Source organism: Morus notabilis, unplaced genomic scaffold (genome assembly GCF_000414095.1).
Source record: "Morus notabilis unplaced genomic scaffold, ASM41409v2 Scaffold732, whole genome shotgun sequence".
NCBI lineage: Eukaryota > Viridiplantae > Streptophyta > Magnoliopsida > Rosales > Moraceae > Morus > Morus notabilis.
The window spans coordinates 99,733-115,237 of NW_010362186.1; the positions used below are offsets into that span (position 1 = coordinate 99,733).

Here is a 15,505-nt window from a genome sequence, read left to right on the forward strand (position 1 = left end):
TTTCTAACAGGAAATTTAAGATTTTGAAGGGCCACCCATAAGAGGCTGCATAAGCCACATAGCAATAAAATGTATATTCCTCTCAAACATTAGTTTTTTTTTTTTTTTTTTTTTGGTTTAACTTAAATTAGATTTGTATCTATAGAAAAGCTTAAATCAGAGCACTTCGAAAGTACCTATCATGGCCAAATACACAACAGAGGGAAAACTCTTCACAGAAAAAATTAGCAGATGATCTCTCCATTATGGCGCAAGATGACTGACCAGCAGAAAGGCACCCTCCAGAGCTGAAATTGGATGATTGATCAATACTAACACGCTGTTCACCCATGTGAACAACAATAGGTAATATATGTAGCTTAACCAACAAATTTTGCTGAGATCCAAAATTTTTAGATATATCCACTTTCAGTTCCTTAACTTCAACAGTAGCTTTGGGCGTCTGCAAGTTCAAAAGACAAGTGTTATGACCAAAAGAAAATCTTTTCAATGAAAGATGCATATAAAGAAAACTTCCTTTTACTAATAATAGAATAAAATACGAAGGAAAGAGGATAAGGAATACTCAGAATGAATAAATAAGAAGAGAGAGGGAGAGAGGGAGAGAGAGAGAGAAGAGAAGAAGAAGAAGAAGAGAGAAGAGGCTAAAAGCAGATCACAAAACATAACCATTAACCCCCTATAACATCCCTCCAAAGAAAGTCCGTAAAAGCTTTCTGTCCAAGCCCGCAAAAGAAGTTGAAAGCAAAAAAATAAACCAAAACGAAAAACAAAAAATACGAGATCCTTAAAAGGTACAGATTTTTTAACAAAAACGAATGTCTTTTTACCAAAGATACAACAGCAAAATAAACAGCCCAAAAAAAAACTGAGATCCTGACAAGTTAGTATTTGAGAATATTTATCAATACTCATTGGAAAAGAGCAAGTATCACATGTTTTTACTCTTGCTAACATATATAAAATCAAGGTTTGACTGGTTGGGTTTGTCCCTTAAGAGCGAGACAGCCATGATTATTGGCTTTCAGAGATTCTATTGCAAAAAAGATACTACAAAATCCTTGAAAGCATTTTTCTGTGCAAACACGATAGAATAATAAATTATGAAATTAACTATAAAACAAGTAGACAAAAACACATGCATTAAAGTATAACACTTGACACTTAGGACGTCTTTAGTAGCCCTCCTAAATTTGATGGTATCACTTATTTCTGGCAATGTATACCTTCAAAACAAGATCTGTCACAGAAACTGATAAGTATCGTGCAATGTTGGCTACAACCATCCATTTTCCCCTGCCAGAAGCGCGTGCCTTTTTAGCTTTAGCCTTCGATGTACTTTTAGTGGAAGGCCTCATTACAACTTCTAAGTCACATATTAACACTTGCAGCTTCGGGTCTCTGGAAATAAAACCGACCCCAAGTTTGACCAAGGACTGTCGTAAGCTAAGTTTAATTTCACCAACAGATACAGATTCAACAGCACCCTGTGGATTTAGAGTCGCAATAACAATAATCAAAACTGAATCCAATCATATGGAACAATGAAATTTAGTCTAAGAAACAAAAGAAAAGGAATGCAGCCTGATCCATTTCCATAAAGGCATTCATCAAAGATCTATTGCTAACTGAAAAACTAAGGGCGAGTTTGGAACTCGTTCCAAAATGATTTTGGTTTTTTGTATGGAAATGAAAATGAAAACGTTTTCAATCTCAGACAGAAATCATTTTTGAAAATGCGTTTCGTAGTTTTATCAAGAGATTGTTTTCAGTGTAAAAAAACCCATTAATGTCTCTCTTTCTCTCTCTGCTCGAGAGAGGAGAAAACAAAAACAAAAAATGAAAAACGACTAAAAGTCATTTTTCATTTCTCTTTCATTTTACACTAAACCAAAAAATCATTTTCATTTCCGTTTTTTGTCTTTATTGCGCCAAACTCCGTTTTGGAAACGTTAATTTTTTCTTTCTCGAAAAACGTGAAAAACAAAAACGGGATCAATTCCAAACATGGCCTAAATCTCTTAGCCTGTACACCATAGATACTTTTATAGAGAATCCCAAGGGGGCGAAAGTTGAAACCCAAACCAAAGGCGTATTCTCCTGTAGACTTACTTGACACTTTATCAGGGGAGTACTAAAATACACTAAATCCCCAAAATTAAGAGAAATATAATTTCTGAGGGCATTTGACTAGAGTCTAGAGGAAAGTTGATCTTTCAATAAAATACTCGTTGTTGTTATTACTTAATCTAAACAATCATTGAGATGTAAACATGAAACCAGAAAAAATGTAAACCCTTATTGCTGAGCCAAATCCATACAACAACAAAAAACCAGACATTAAAGTGTGAGAAAAACCTTTTTGAATGTCACCACGACGTCCTTCAGACATTTCCATCCACCAACCCTAAATCTAACAGATGCTCCCACTATCCGGCTCAAAATCCAAGCTAGCAACCTTGATGTGAATCTGTAAAACATGGTAAAGAAGCACTTTGAAACTGCCCTCTTCAAGTTCCAATGATACAAGAGAGAAAAGGAGGTGAAAGAATAAAAAGTACACCTGAAGCATTGTTTAGTGAAAAATACGATAATAAACAACATTGGGAAATTGATATCAATGGTACAGACTATTAGAATGGTTTGATTTGGATACAATGATAGTCCTTTTAGAATCTACCTTTTCAGGATTTTTCCTGTTCTACTTCCTCATACTGGTATCCACCTTTAAAAAGATATTAAAGGAAATTACTTTTGGCTATACTTCTTCTTTTCGACACACAACTTGCGAGACAAAACATGCTTATAAATTTACATCCCAGGATCATGCAACAGCATGATAAATCAGACAGCTCATCCCGCCTAAGCAACGTTTTCAATATAGGGTGGTTTGCATATGCTATAACTGCATGGTTTTGGAAAGTTTTGGAGCATGAAAAGTAATTAAATTTCAAATCATAATCACTTTTCAAATATAAAATTCAACGGCCTGCACTGCAACACCACACCTATAACCAAATTTTACAGCATTTTATCAGGCAAGATGAAAGTAAGCAACCAAAGATACAAAGTTATATACAACAGAACGTGTAGAAGACCCCAAGAACTGAATGAGTTATAATAGTAGCATTCCAAAAATAGCTTAAAAACAGCAGTCACACTTTAAAATATTTCTCTCAATCAGGTCCAACAACTTGAATCAAGTCTCTGTTTTTTTCAGTTATAATAAGTGTAAATAAGGTTCCTTAACCCAAGAACTTGAATCAAATCTTTCTTTTTTCCCCCAATAAGCAAATGAAGGTAAACTCAACTATTTACTTTCTCTATACATAAAGCCAAGCCCATGGACATGATAAAAAATGACAAGTAAACTCAACTATCTTAAGCCCAACAAGCTATTTACAGCACACAAAATGAGCAGGCATGTGAAATCAATCTAATTCAGGCAAAAAAATAAAATAAAATCTAATTCATATCAGTTACCCATATGGGTCAACACAAATTCCCTATAGGACTGGAGAGCTTACCGAATGGAGCATACCAATTACCCAGTTTCTAAAAACCTATGGAAACTCCATTATGTTAATAGAAACTTGAATGGCCTAATTACAAGGTTGTCGAAAACAATAATTAAGGATATAGAATATATGACAGAAAATCATGGTCCCAGAAGAGAAGAAATAAACAAGAGAAATTCCGCGGAGTTGAATTGAGCACCGAAAATTTTAGCCCAAAATGAGCGAACCACCAATGTCCTATCAAATTATGGCAGGAATATATAATACACGTTATTGCCTCGTTCTCGTTCATTGTTCTCGTTCATTTTAGTGATTCGAGTTTTTAATTTTAAATTTTTACAATAAAAAACTCTTAAAAAATATTATATCGCTACAAAAAAAAATTTTTAAAAAATATCACATCTCAACTTAAATTAAAAATTTAAATGTGAATACGTGTGTAGATCCTGTAACCATCAACATGCATATAGAAAGATGACTTACATGAAGAGGAGCCACAATACAATGGAAATGAGCAAGAACCCGAAGAGAAACTTGACGGGAGAAGCCGCCATTTTGGACGGTCGGAGAGTGAGACAGTCTCCGAGAAAGCGCGCAGTCGGATCAGATTACGGAATTCCGAGGAGCCAAACACGACGCACATAACTTCATGTTCTTGCCAATAGAGAGAGAAGGGGGAACAGAGAGAGAAAAAGCGCGGGAATAAAGCCCTAGAAAACGATAACCTTTGCTCCGAATTTCCGAGTCTTGGACGGCGTAGCGATCGGAGCTCGTTTTTTGGCGTGCGAACAAACGAGGCACAGATCCGATCCGCGAGGCGCAGGGTGATCACAGAAGAGAGAGAGAGAGAGAGAGAGGAGGGAAGAGAGAGGGAGGAGAGAGGGAGGAGAGAGAGAGAAAGAGAATGGAATGAGAGAGGACTGTTACTTTTGATGGGTGACCGGAGGGTGCGGGATAGGGGCTGGGATAGGGTGCGGCGGGATACGGAAAGAATAGGTGAGGTCTCTTCACTGGGAAAGGCTTGGGGAAATGTGCGCGAGATTTGTCTTTGCTGCAGAGTCAACGGCGAACGTGACTGAACCCGATCGATCAACGACACGTCACCCAAATGCCCAGTAACAATTTGTAAATAAAAAATTATGACCGTTTTCAGTCACAGTTCTTCAATTTTTTTTTCTGAAATTAATGAAAATAAGAGAATTCTGGCCCAAAAAATTGGGTTGACGGCCTATGCCCTACCATGATTTTAGAACTCAAAAAGAGCTTCAATTTGGTATATTATAGGCCCAGTAACGATTTGTAGATAAAAATTTATGGTCATTTTCCGTCACAGTTGTTCGATTTTTTTCCTCTAAAAGTGATGAAAATAAGAGAATTTTGGCCCAAAAAATTGGTTAGCGGGCGATGCCCTGCCATGATTGTTGAGTTTGAAAAGAGCTTCGATTTTGTATATTATAGGACCAATAAGGATTTGTAGATAAAAGGTTATGGTCGTTTTCAATCACAGTTCTCTGATTTTTTTTCTTTCGAAACTGATGAAAACAAGTGAATTTTGGCCCGAAAAATTGGGTTGGAGGGCTATGCCCTACCATGATTGTAGAGCTGGAAAAGAGAATTGATTTGGTATATTATAGGCCCAGTAACGGTTTGTAGATAAAAAGTTATAGCCGTTTTCACTCACACTTCTCCGATTTTTTTCCTCCGAAACTGATGAAAACAAGTGAAGTTTGGCCCGAAAAATTGGGTTCACGGGCTATGCCCTATCATGATTGTACAGCTCGAAAAGAGCTTCAATTTGGCATATTATAGGCCCAGTAACGATATCTAGATAAAAAGTTATGGCCGTTTTCAGTCACAGTTCTCTAATTTTTTTCATCCGAAACTGATGAACACAAGTGAATTTTGGTCCAAAAAACTAGGTTGGTGGGCTACGCCCTGCCATGATTGTTGAGCTCGAAAAGTGCTTCGATTTGGTATATTATAGGCCCAGTAACGATTTATAGATAAAAAGTTATGGGCGTTCTCAGTCACAGTTCTCTGATTTTTTCCTCTGAAACTGATGATAACAAGTGAATTTTGGCCTGAAAAATTGGATTCACGGGCTACGCCCTCCCATGATTGTTGAGCTCGGAAAGAGCTTCGATTTGGTATATTATAGGCCCAGTAACAATTTGTAGATAAAAAGTTATGGCCGTTTTCAGTCACATTTCTCTGATTTTTTTACTCCGAAACTGATGAACACAAGTGAATTTTGATCCAAAAAATTGGGTTGGCGAGCTACGCTCTACGATGATTGTTGAGCTCGAAAAGAGCTTCGATTTTGTATATTATAGGCCCAGTAACAATTTGTAGATAAAAAATTATTGCCGTTTTCAGTCACAGTTCTTCAATTTTCTTCCTCCGAAACTAATGAAAACAAGAGAATTTTGGCCCAAAAAATTGGGTTAACGGCCCATGCCCTGCCATGATTGTAGAGCTCAAAAAAAGCTTCGATTTGTTATATTATAGGCCCAGTAACGATTTGTAGATAAAAAATTATGGTCATTTTCAGTCACAGTTGTTTGATTTTTTTCCTCCGAAACTGCTGAAAACAAGAGAATTTTGGCCCCAAAAATTGGTTGGCGGGCTATGCCCTGCCATGATTGTTGAGTTTGAAAAGTGCTTCGATTTGGTATATTATAGGCCCAGTAACGATTTGTAGATAAAAGGTTATGGTCGTTTTCAGTCACAGTTCTCCGATTTTTTTCCTTCGAAACTGATGAAAATAAGTGAATTTTTGTCTGAAAAATTGGGTTGGAGGGCTATGCCCTACCATGATAGTAGAGCTCGAAAAGTGCATTGATTTGGTATATTATAGGCCCAGTAACGGTTTATAGATAAAAAGTTATAGCCATTTTCACTCACACTTCTCTGATTTTTTTCCTCCGAAACTGATAAAAACAAGTGAAGTTTGGGCCGAAAAATTAGGTTGACGGGCTATGCCCTACCATGATTGTAGAGCTCGAAAAGAGCTTCGATTTGTCAAATTATAGTCCCAGTAACGATATTTAGATAAAAAGCTATTGCTGTTTTCAGTCACAGTTCTCTGATTTTTTTCTTTCAAAACTGATGAACACAAGTGAATTTTGGCAGGAAAAAATGAGTTGGTGGGCTACGCCCCCGCAATGATTGTTGAGCTCGAAAAGTACTTCGATTTGGTATATTATAGGCCCAGTAACGATTTGTAGATAAAAAGTTATGGCCGTTTTCAGTCACAGTTCTCTGATTTTTTTTCCTCCGAAACTGATGAACACAAGTGAATTTTGGCCCGAAAAATTGGGTTGACGAGCTACGCTCTACGATGATTGTTAAGCTCAAAAAGTGCTTCGATTTGGTATATTATAGGCCCAGTAACAATTTGTAGATCAAAAGTTATGTCCGTTTTTAGTCACAGGTCTTCGATTTTTTTCCTCCGAAACTAATGAAAACAAGAGAATTTTGGCCCAAAAAATTGGGTTGACGGCCTATGCCCTGCCATGATTGTGGAGCTCAAAAAAAGCTTCGATTTGGTGTACTATAGGCCCTGTAACGATTTGTAGATAAAAAGTTATGGTCATTTTCAGTCACAGTTCTTTGATTTTTTTCCTCCAAAACTGATGAACAAAAGTGAATTTTGGCCTGAAAAATTGGGTTGGTGAGCTATGCTCTGCAATGATTGTTGAGCTCGAAAAGGGCTTCACTTTTGTATATTATAGGCCCAGTAACAATTTGTAGATAAAAAGTTATGGCCGTTTTCAGTAACAGTTCTTCGATTTTTTTCCTCCGAAACTAATGAAAATAAGAGAATTCTGGCCCAAAAAATTGGGTTGACGGCCTATGCCCTGCCATGATTTTAGAACTCAAAAAGAGCTTCAATTTGATATATTATAGGCCCAGTAACGATTTGTAGATAAAAAGTTATGGTCATTTTTAGTCACAATTGTTCGATTTTTTTCCTCCGAAAGTGATGAAAACAAGAGAAGTTTGGCCCAAAAAATTGGTTGGCGGGCTATGCCCTGCCATGATTGTTGAGCTTGAAAAGAGCTTCGATTTGGTATATTATAGGCCCAGTAACGATTTGTAGATAAAAGGTTATGGCCGTTTTCAGTCACAGTTCTCCGATTTTTTTTCCTTCGAAACTTATGAAAACAGGTGAATTTTGGCCCGAAAAATTGGGATGGAGGGCTATGCCCTACCATGATTGTAGAGCTCGAAAAGAGCATTGATTTGGTATATTATAGGCCCAGTAACGGTTTGTAGATAAAAAGTTATAGCCATTTTCACTCACACTTCTCTGATTTTTTTCCTCCGAAACTGATGAAAACAAGTGAAGTTTGGGCCGAAATATTGGGTTTACGGGCTATGCCCTACCATGATTGTAGACCTCGAAAAGAGCTTCGATTTGGCATATTATAGGCCCAGTAACGATATCTAGATAAAAAGTTATGGCCGTTTTCAGTTACAGTTCTCCGATTTTTTTCTTCCGAAACTGATGAACACAAGTGAATTTTGGCCCAAAAAATTGGGTTGGCGGGCTACGCCCTGCCATGATTGTTGAGCTCGAAAAGTGCTTCGATTTGGTATATTATAGGCCCAGTAACAATTTGCAGATAAAAAGTTATGGCCGTTTTCAGTCATAGGTCTCCGATTTTTTTCCTCCGAAAGTGATGAAAACGAGAGAATTTTGGCCCGAAAAATTGCGTTCTCGGGCTATGCCTAGGCATGTTTGTTGAGCTCGGAAAGTGCTTCGATTTGGTATATTATTGGCCCTGTAACAATTTGTAGATAAAAAGTTATGGCCGTTTTTAGTCACAGTTCTCTGATTTTTTTCCTCCCAAACTGATGAACACATGTGAATTTTGGCCTGAAAAATTGGGTTGGCGAGCTACGCTCTGCGATGATTGTTGAGCTCGAAAGGGGCTTCGATTTTGTATATTATTGGCCCAGTAACAATTTGTAGATAAAAAGTTATGGTTGTTTTCAGTCACAGTTCTTCGATTTTTTTCCTCCGAAACTAATGAAAACAAGAGAATTTTGGCCCAAAAAATTGGGTTGACGGCCTATGTCCTGCCATGATTGTAGAGCTCAAAAAGTGCTTCGATTTGGTATATTATAGTCCCAATAACGATTTGTAGATAAAAAGTTATGGTCATTTTTAGTCACAGTTCTTCGATTTTTTTCCTCCGAAACTGTTGAAAGTTAGAGAATTTTGGCCCAAAAAATTGGTTGGCGGGCTATGCCCTGCCATGATTGTTGAGTTTGAAAAGTGCTTCGATTTAGTATATTATAGGCCCAATAACGATTTGTAGATAAAAGATTTTGGTCATTTTTAGTCACAGTTCTCTGATTTTTTTCCTTCGAAACTGATGAAAACAAGTGAATTTTGGCCCGAAAAATTGGGTTGGAGGCCTATGCCCTGCCATGATTGTGGAGCTCGAAAAGAGATTTGATTTGGTATATTATAGGCCCAGTAACGGTTTGTAGATTAAAAGTTATGCTCGTTTTCAATCACAGTTCTTCTATTTAACTTTTTTATTTATATTTTATTTGTAAATTTTCTTTTACATTTTAATTTTTTGTGTGTATTTTAAAAATACGTTGTTCCTCATTTATTACTGAGGGTAATTCTTTTCGTATGGGTTTTTTTTTTTATTTTTAGTTGGTTAAAATAATTTTCTTCAAATGTGTCCGTACTTAATTTTTATTGTCAATTGTTATTTTTACACATAATTTTTTTTAAAAAAAATTAAAAAATCTTATAAATAAAATTTTTATTATTTAATAAATAATAAACTCTTCAAATATCTCTAACACAACAATACCTGCGGTCTGCACATTACAAAACTAGTAATGTTAAAAGCAACAATCATCTACGAAACAACATGTAGCCATTGCGGGAAAAATGACGCGTCAGTTTTATAGATTATGAACACATCAACTTTAGACAACAAAATGTTATGTCATTTTCAATCTTATTTTTATTTTATCTTAAATGCATTTTTCTAATTTGTCTGAAATAATTTTTCTAAGAACCATCATTGTTTAAATAATTTTTTATAATCCTCTAAATATTTTTACACTGTTAATTTTCTTAATTATATCACTCATTAAATCGCTTTTCTCAAATGTATTTCTATTTAAACTTTTTTTTTCTTACGGCAATCATTTCAACTATGATTTTATCACATGTGCGTTATAGTTAAATTGCTCACCAAATTATTTTCTTCTCGAATATGTTTTGCTTGTCAATACCTAGATTTAATCATAACAAAAATTTCAATTATTTTGGTCCATGTTTTCCTTTTTTATTTTTAAAATCTTATATTTCTAAACGTGCATTATTATTATTTTTTAATTCTTTAACAAAATATTGTTTAACAAATAAATAATATTCCCAAATGTGCGTAGATTTAAATATTATTTTTATAATCCTATATTTTAATATATTTTAGAAGATTATTATTATATATATATATTTCAATTCCTACATTAAAATAATTTTTTTAAACATGTTAACTTTGAACATTGTTTCTCTAAAATCCTCTCAAAATAAATTATTTTCTTGTGTACTTTTCAAATAATTTATCATCTAATCTTCCCGGCTAAATTCTTTTTTTTCCAAAAAATATATATACTTCGCTTAAATATTTTTTTAATTAAACTACATCCTTTTTTTTAGAATCAATTAAACTAAATCCTTAATAATAAATCATCATCCATAAAAAAGGTTATTTTTATAAATATTTATAAATTATGTACATTATTTTAAAATGTCTTTTAATTTTTTTAAATAATTTAAAACACTTTCTGATATATAAAAAACAGTTTTAAATACCCTCTTTCATCTATTTCTATGTATAATCTTAACAGATTGTTTAGGTGGGATATCATTAAATGTTTATAAATAGTATTTTAACCTACAAACTTTAATTATTAATAAAAAATTCAAATATAAATCATTTAAATCTATTTTAAACAAATATTAAATATCAACTTTAGAATCAAGAACACCAACTTTCTGGAAAAAGTTGAAGGTGCATCGAGAACCTTGAGCTTTTAACCACTAATTCCCCTTTCAAATTCACCAGACAACATGGTGAAGATTATAAGAGATAATTCCCATCACCAAAATTTCGATCTATGATGTCCAGCAACAAATTTTTAACTGAAAATTTTCTTACTAGAATAATTTTTCTCAGAAACCAAGCAACGAGCAAAGGCTACATAACACAAATTTACAACAAAAAAAAAAAACTAATTAACTAACAAATTTTGACCAGTGGAGGGCATATGTGCTCTCATCAGAGAGGTCGACGGAGACACCGATCTTACAGCGAGAAATACGGTGGGGATGGATGGCGATCGGACCTCTCACTAAGGAGTGGGTGGTGGATTTTAATGGAGGGGAGTTTAGGGTTTTGGGTTTTCGATAAGGGAGAAATGGGGATTTTGAGAAATGGCAGGTTGAAGAAAGAAGAAAGAATATTTTGTTTTATTTTGTTTGAATTTTTAATATATTTAATTATAATTTAATTGTTTAATTAATATTTAATAAATGCTATGTCAGTTAAGATTATAGATAAAAATGTATGAAAAGGATAATTTGATATATTTTTTATATTTTAAGGAGTGTTTTGAACGATTTTAAAAAATTTGAGAGCATTTTAAAATAGAGTAAATAGTATAAGGGGTATTTATAAAAATAATATAAAAAAATAATAAATTCAGAAGCAAAAAGAAAAAATATTGGTACCAAAAAAATCGATAAAAAATCATCAAAGTGAATCACGTCACGTGTAAAAGAAAAGGAAAAAAGAAAAAAATGATAAATCATAACCTTAATTCCTATTTCTGTATATTCCCACCATGAGCAGCCGCCATTAAAGCCGCCGCCTCAGTCCCAACCCATTTTCCCTTCTCAGTCTCGCCGACCGCCGCAACGACACCGCTTCCTCCCCCTCTTCGTCTCTCTGCTCTGGCTATTGCTTCTTCTTTCCAGGTTATTCTCTCTCTAACCTCTCTCTCTCTCTCTCTCTCTCTTCAAATTGCCGCCATTATGCAATTACGCGCATAAATCCCCTGCGAAATTCTCTTCATTCGGGAAATATTGCGCGAATGTAATCTATTATCTTCATTTCCCATATACAACGAAGATAGTTCAATTTTCGCCTTATGCCCGTGTTGTACTGTCTCTGCAATTTTCGTCTTCATATTTTCAGGCACCCAAATTTCGATTGGTTTTTGTTGGCTCTGGTGAGAAATTAGTGTATTTGACATAATGGAGGAGAATAATAATTCCAATAACGATAGAATCGAGAAGTAAGTTTTTGTTTTTGTTTTTGTTTTTTGTTTCTTTTTTCTTTTGAAGTATATTACTGTAGAAATCTAGGTCCAAATAGCTATTTTAGATGTAACTTGTTTGATTATTGCATCGTTTAGAGAAGCTCCTCAGCTGGTTTCTTTGTTGAAAGAGATGAAAGATGGATTAGATACAGTGCGGAGCAAAGTCCAAGCTTTAACTGCCAAGGTAAGAAAGAACTCAGATCATTTTTAGAATTGGATTACCCTTTTTAGCAGTGTATATAATTTTATTTTTCGTCTATTGAATCTCTTATAAGTAAATTCTGTTTTATTTATTAAAAAAAAACTAAACTTGCTTCATTGTACAGTTACTTTTGCAACATGCTGGTGACTATCGACTTATTTGCTTTGTTGTTGATAATGTGTATATTAGCATGAAAATAAAGTTATGAACGGTAAACTGATATCTTAGTTCCTAAATCAATAAACAGGCTTAAATTTAAGGGCTAATGGATATTTCCGTTGAAATTAAATTTAAGGAGCTAAAATGCAACTTTTGGAATTGTAAAGGGAACTGAGCAATGGATTAATTTACTCCTAAAGTTATCAATTTCTTATCCATTTTTTTTCTTCTGGATAATCTTCTGTCTTTGTTGATTTTTTCTTGTTGTTCTGGCCGTCTTCGTGTATGATGTATGTTAGGTAAGAGCAGATCAGTTTCCAACGGCAGAAGGGATGAGCTATCTTGAAGTCAAACACTTGCTGCTTCTGAACTATTGCCAGTCACTTGTATACTACTTGCTTCGTAAGGCAAAAGGGTTCTCAATCGAGGGGCACCCTGTTGTTCGAAGTCTCGTGGAGATAAGATTATTTTTGGAAAAGGTTTTTTTTTTTTTTTTTCTGGATTGTCTCTTGGTTTCTTCTGGTTTTGAATTACTTGCATTTTCAGTGATGCACAGTTCTGACTCACTGGTTTTGAACAGATTCGACCAATCGATAAGAAGCTCCAATACCAAATCCAGAAGCTCACAAGGGTTACTGCAACTGCAACGACTAATGCAGATGCGAGTGAGAAGGAACCTGATGCATCTCAGAAAACTGAAGATTTGTTGAAATATCGCCCAAACCCTAACATGCTTGTTAGCAAAACAGATGAGACTACTAAGGTGAACATATTTGTTCTTCAGTATATCATCCAAATCTTGTTGGTAGAATGGTTTTGTAGGATTATGTTAAACTTGTGTCCTTAAACTGTAGGATGGTGTGTATCGACCCCCCAAATTTGCTCCTACGTCGATGGAGGAAGATAAGATCTCGAGGCAAGAAAGAAATGCAATGAGAAAGGAGAAAAATGCTCTACGACAAGCTAGGCAGAGTGATTATGTGAGGGAGCTGATGGATGACGTGGAGGGTAGACCCGAAGAGGTTAGTTCTATGATGCTTTTACGCGCTACTGGGTATAGATTGCTCAAATTATGAGCTTGGTGTTTATGTGTTTTGCTGTCACATTACAGGTTAGAGAAATTGTTGGGACAGAGAGCAGAGAGCTGACCAGATATCTGGCAAAGATGGAGGCACGTGCAAAGCGTGAAGAGGAGCTCTTTATTCGTGCTCCTTTTACAAAGGAGGAGAAAAAGAAGGAGAAACACTTGAAGAAGTCAAGAAATGGGTATGCACAGTTCAAAAGCAAAACTGGATCCATGGACTTCTTTTATCTGTTTCACTTATTGGGATGTAAAGTTGGTTGATATTTGACTGCTCTTAATTTGTGCACATCAGGTTGCTTGGCCTGACAGACAGTTTCTATGATGAGATCAAAACTTTGGCCGTGGAGGGTGAAAATGATGTCCAGATGGCAGGCTTTGGTGGTAGTAGCAGTGGTATGGGAAGACTTGAGAAGCGCAAGGTAAAATTATAGAATATAATAATTTATACAACTGAATGACCCTCCCTGTGAAACTAATTGCTTCAATTACTCGTGCTTAACTTCACTTTAAACAAGGTCAATGATTTATGATTTTGTGTTCATGTTAGGCAGTTTTTGTGAATTTAATAGCGAACATTGAATGTTGATTCTCCAATGAATTTTGCAAAGTTCTTTTATGAATTAGAAAACAAAGAGCAACGAGAAAATTCGGACGCATTTAAATTATGGGTAGCGTTTTGGATTCGTTATTTTTCTTACGTTTTATCGATTGGAAATTCTCTTCCCTCTTCCATTTGTAATCTCTTGTACATAATTCTTGACTATTAATGAGAGATCTCAGTTTCTTTTAAAATAAAAAATATATAAAAAAAAAATTGGATGCTAACACCACAACTGATCACTTGTTTTGTATTCCTAGATGGTTGTTCTTCTGTTGTCTGGTGTCTCTGTAATGTTCATATTCTACTTTCTACAAGTTCCACACGTTGGTCAAATGTTGATAATGTTGGTTTATATGCAGAGAGACCATTGAATGGGCCAAGTTTTGCTACCGGCTTTACTCAGAGCACAAGATTTTCCTGCCGTCTTTATGTTTATTACTTAAGCTGCTAGAACTGACAAATCTAAATTATTCCTTCCCTGAACTGAGTATGTTTTTGTTTTGTAATTACAATAGCTGGTCAAATGAAATGATGTAATCTACGTTCTTGTATTGCGAAGAAGAAGACGGATCGAATTTTTTGTTCACATTCGTTGTCAGTAGTCTGGAAATACAACGATTTTCTCGGTTTATCCTGTTTAGAGTTGGTTTTGTTTTTGGTTTTCACGGTTTTCGAAAAAGAAAAAATGAAAATGAGAGAGAAATAACGTTTGACGCCATTAAAGATAAAAATCAAAAATGAAAACGATTTTTTAGTTTAGTGTAAAATGGGAGAGATTTTTCATTTTTTGTTTCTGTTTTCTTCTCTCTCGAGCACAGAGAGAGAGAAACATTAATGAATTTTTTTATATTAAAAATAATTTCTTAATAAAATTACTAAACGTATTTTTAAAAATGATTTCTGTCTGAAATTAAAAACATTTTCATTTTTATTTTTATACAAAAAATAAAATCATCGGTTTATCTAAACTGATGACCCTAACGTTAGAAACATTAGGTAAAATTTATTATTACTATTAATATTAATATTAATATTAATATTATTATTTATTATTATTATTATTTTTTTATCTTTATTTTTAACCTAAGGTAAGAGTTATTGAGGTAAATTTTACCCTTTTTTTCCCATCAAGTGCTGGTATTCATGTAACTATATATAACATGAAGTCGGAAAATGAGTGGGGGTTGCATTCAATCAGAAATATTATGGTATCACTCACAATTCGCAAGGGGAAATTGCAGTTCGCCACATTATGAGTAATGATCCCGGCATTAAATCCAATTACAAGTGACATAATAGAAAAGCATCTCCCCTAAAACAAATGAAAAACTAAAAGCCACCTCCCGCAAGAAAATACCCATTTTCTGTTACAAAATTAGAGTCTAAAATTTCTGATCTTACTATTATAATATTCCATAGGATCCATGAATATTTTCACGAAAAAATGAATATTCTTTCTGGTTTCTAAGAATACTCTTAACGGTGAATCTGCACTTGGCTCCAATTTGAGGTGGAGTCCAAATCCCCCGCCTGATATATATATATATATATATATATATATTTAGAAAAAGAAAGAATGT

The 15,505-nt window shown here is 34.5% G+C and overlaps 2 protein-coding genes across 3 annotated transcripts in view; one reads left to right on the forward strand and one right to left on the reverse strand.

The window, feature by feature from the left end:
- The window catches only part of LOC21394818 (protein SABRE), a 28,918-nt gene extending 24,515 nt beyond the window's left edge, over positions 1-4,403 (reverse strand). Inside the window, exons 1-4 of one of the 2 annotated variants that reach the window (XM_024167655.1) lie at positions 4,002-4,403; positions 2,359-2,470; positions 1,227-1,487; positions 177-442 (exon numbers count right to left, since the gene is read on the reverse strand). In XM_024167655.1, the coding sequence (XP_024023423.1) occupies positions 177-442; positions 1,227-1,487; positions 2,359-2,470; positions 4,002-4,072 (710 nt within the window). In that variant the 5' untranslated portion in view covers positions 4,073-4,403. Of the gene's footprint in view, positions 1-176; positions 443-1,226; positions 1,488-2,358; positions 2,471-4,001 lie in introns of those variants that run through there. The other variant, XM_024167657.1, reaches the window with a different exon arrangement.
- A 6,939-nt stretch (positions 4,404-11,342) lies between these two features.
- LOC21394819 (neuroguidin) lies at positions 11,343-14,511 on the forward strand. Its single transcript, XM_024167653.1, has 9 exons — positions 11,343-11,535; positions 11,756-11,855; positions 11,976-12,063; positions 12,540-12,719; positions 12,821-13,003; positions 13,095-13,262; positions 13,352-13,506; positions 13,617-13,743; positions 14,285-14,511. Exons 2-9 carry the CDS (start codon positions 11,815-11,817, stop codon positions 14,294-14,296), a joined length of 954 nt encoding a protein of 317 aa, XP_024023421.1. The 5' UTR covers positions 11,343-11,535; positions 11,756-11,814; the 3' UTR covers positions 14,297-14,511.
- Positions 14,512-15,505: the final 994 nt, after the last annotated feature.